Source organism: Austrofundulus limnaeus, unplaced genomic scaffold (assembly GCF_001266775.1).
Source record: "Austrofundulus limnaeus strain Quisiro unplaced genomic scaffold, Austrofundulus_limnaeus-1.0 Scaffold169, whole genome shotgun sequence".
In the NCBI taxonomy this organism is placed as follows: Eukaryota; Metazoa; Chordata; class Actinopteri; order Cyprinodontiformes; family Rivulidae; genus Austrofundulus; species Austrofundulus limnaeus.
The window spans coordinates 255,755-258,524 of NW_013952571.1; the positions used below are offsets into that span (position 1 = coordinate 255,755).

Genomic DNA, 2,770 nt, shown 5'->3' on the forward strand with positions numbered 1-2,770 from the left:
GTTCATTACAAGTGGCCCTTCGAGGGCCACTGTAACGCTCATGTGGCCCTCAGTGAAAATGAGTTTGACACCCCTGCCATAAGAAATGTTGTTTTTCTGCCAACTCCCACATGTATTTTATGTTTTTATGACTGAACAGGTCAATAATGGTGACATCTATCAAAGAGCCTTTTAGGTTAAATATTGAATCTATTCACTCTCAGATTTGTTGGATAAATTATACATATATAAAACAAGTTAGGTTGAAAGAGTGAAGAAGTTTAGCAGAAATCGTTTAAATGCTGGACTCTGTCTCTCCATCACTCTGCTTCATCTCCAACATTTAACCTTGTCTTRCTCGTTACCTTTCTCATGTGTTCAGCAGCAGATTCACTTTTATATTTCCACCTGAGTGTCTTCTGTCTGATTCTACACTTGTCTGATCCCACCAGACTTCTTTAGCTCCATAGACAGTAGTGATGTGTGAATTGATCCAAATATCAGATTACTGATACAAACCCTATCATCATTGTGATACTGTGCGATGCTAACATATTAAAACTCTTCTGATACTAGTGATAYGATGCTAACACTAGTTAAATGTTTGTTCTCCTTTGTTTTCAGTATGTTGCTTCTGTTCCAGGGTGTAATGGCATGGAAATGTTTTTTTTACTTTGATTCAAAACTAAAAACAAGAATTGTAAAACATGTCTTCCACACTTTTTATCAAGGTGATAGCAGCTCAGTTTTACTCATTCAGTACTTTGTTTACTTTGAATTAACTGGGAAAATGATTTTTATTCTTTGCAATGAGTACACTTTCCCCAGAAATCACCCTTACTGGTTGTCTGTGGCCGTACAGTAACCATACATTGTCTTTCTTTTTATCTGTTACTACTTATTGCTGCTTTTTGCTCCCTAAAGGAGTCCGATTCTGACCCAGAGGAAGAGGTAAAAGTAGCAACTGCTTCCCTCCCATTAGCTCTGCTTGTCCATCATTTCTGCTGTTTGACCATCAAAACCAGAGTTGTACTGTAGCAAAGTACATTTGCTTTGTTACTGTACTTAAGTCAYTGTTTGAGCATTTGTAACTTTACTGAGTATCCTTTCAAATCGTAACTTTTAGTTTTACAGTTTCCTCAACTGGTTCCAATAAACCTAGTTAAGTAAATGGAAAGACATTTACTCAACTCAGCTTAGTGGAACCAGTTTGGTTCAGTAAATTCAACATTTTATTTCGTAAAGTGTGTGTAAAAGTATTTTTATTTTCCTGATTATTGTGAGCAGTTTCAGTTTTGTTTTTGTTTTTCAAGTACTTTATATACCTCTGACTATAACTGAATGAATGAACATTATCACTCAGGCCTTGTCTACACTGCTCTAGATTTATTCGATTGATTAGATTGTTCTCCATTGTGGAAATAATTGTAGTAAAACTGTTGTGTTCTGTGCCACTGAGAACGTCCACATTTTTGACTCATGGATGTTCATTCAAAGCAACAGCATTAACTAAAGATGTGATCCTGTCTGTCAGTAATCTGTTCTGACAGCWACAGGATCAAGGTGAACAGAAAACTGTAAACAAGTTTTTATTGTTGGTTTAGTTTTTTTAAGTAACCARTAGGAAGTCTCAAACCTCTACATCAGCAGTACCATATGACTGTGATGAAGTGATTCAACACAATCTGCTGGCTTCTTCTTTACATTGTTCTTTTTTCATATACAGTGCCCTGAGACAACGTATGTTGTGACTTGGCGCWATATAAATAAACTGAATTGAAATTGAATTGGATATAGATCCAGTAAAACCTGAATGTGTATTTTGTAAAGCATTTTTAAATCAGATTTTCTCTGTAAAACTCTGTTTGTGTGGAGAAAAGAAGTTATAGTGTAGACGAGGCCTTCTATGAATAATGTTTGTCTATTAACAAATAGAAGTTTAAATCAAACTAACTGATTATTTTATGGTTTTGTTTTTCAGACCGGCAGGACGTTTGAGAAATGTAAGCCACTTCTTTTTAGCTTTCACAGATGCTAACAGTGTTTTGACTGCATTATTCCAGCTAATATGCATTAAATGCTGACTCAGCGTGTGTAGTTTAACACTCATGTCCTGCTGTTTATCTGCCTCTCATGCTGTAGTAGACCTAATATCACTGAAAAGCCTTTATCACCCATCCTCATGTTGAGCTTCTGTTTCCCCAAGGCTTAACTTCTTATCTCACGTTTCTTTCTCATTCCACACCTGCACCACCACCACCATCATCACCATCATCATCATCATCATCATTGCTTTAACTCTTTCATCTTCATGTTTGAGGTTGGACATATGGGGACAAGGTGAAACACGACAATCTATGTATGCACTGAACAGAAACTGCAGGGGTTTAATGTCACAGCCACCTCTCCTGTTCTGGACTAAAAGCTAGCTATAGTATTAGCATTAGCTTTAGCATTGTTGACCTTTCTTGCTCCTGTTTGGTCAGGTATCCTCTTAAAATCAGTCTTTTTTTTAGTGTCCTGATGCATCTCAGTAATCCAGGTAAAAAATCAAAAAGAAAAAAATTGTATAGGTCTTCTGGACGGGTTCTTCTTTAATGAAACGTTTTGTCTCTCCTCCAAGAGACTTCTTCAGTCTGAGAGTTTCAGGCAAAATTCAGGCTTTTGAGCCCAGGGCTCACGGTTTTGATCAACACAGACAGTTTTGGATAAAGCAACACAAAGTGATAATTGAGTAAAAGTACAAGAATCTTACCAAAAAATTACTTTGGTAAAAGTTAAAGTCTCCTTT

At 36.5% G+C, this 2,770-nt stretch overlaps 1 protein-coding gene across 5 annotated transcripts in view; it reads left to right on the forward strand.

Moving 5' to 3' along the window:
- Positions 1 to 2,770, forward strand: part of ank2b (ankyrin 2b, neuronal) — a gene marked incomplete in the record, with an annotated part of 125,750 nt that overhangs the window by 82,645 nt on the left and 40,335 nt on the right. For 4 of the 5 annotated variants that reach the window (XM_014017466.1, XM_014017467.1, XM_014017468.1 and 1 more), the window contains 2 exon segments: positions 904 to 930; positions 1,961 to 1,982. In XM_014017466.1, coding sequence (XP_013872920.1) covers positions 904 to 930; positions 1,961 to 1,982 — 49 coding nt within the window. 5 annotated transcript variants of the gene reach the window in all.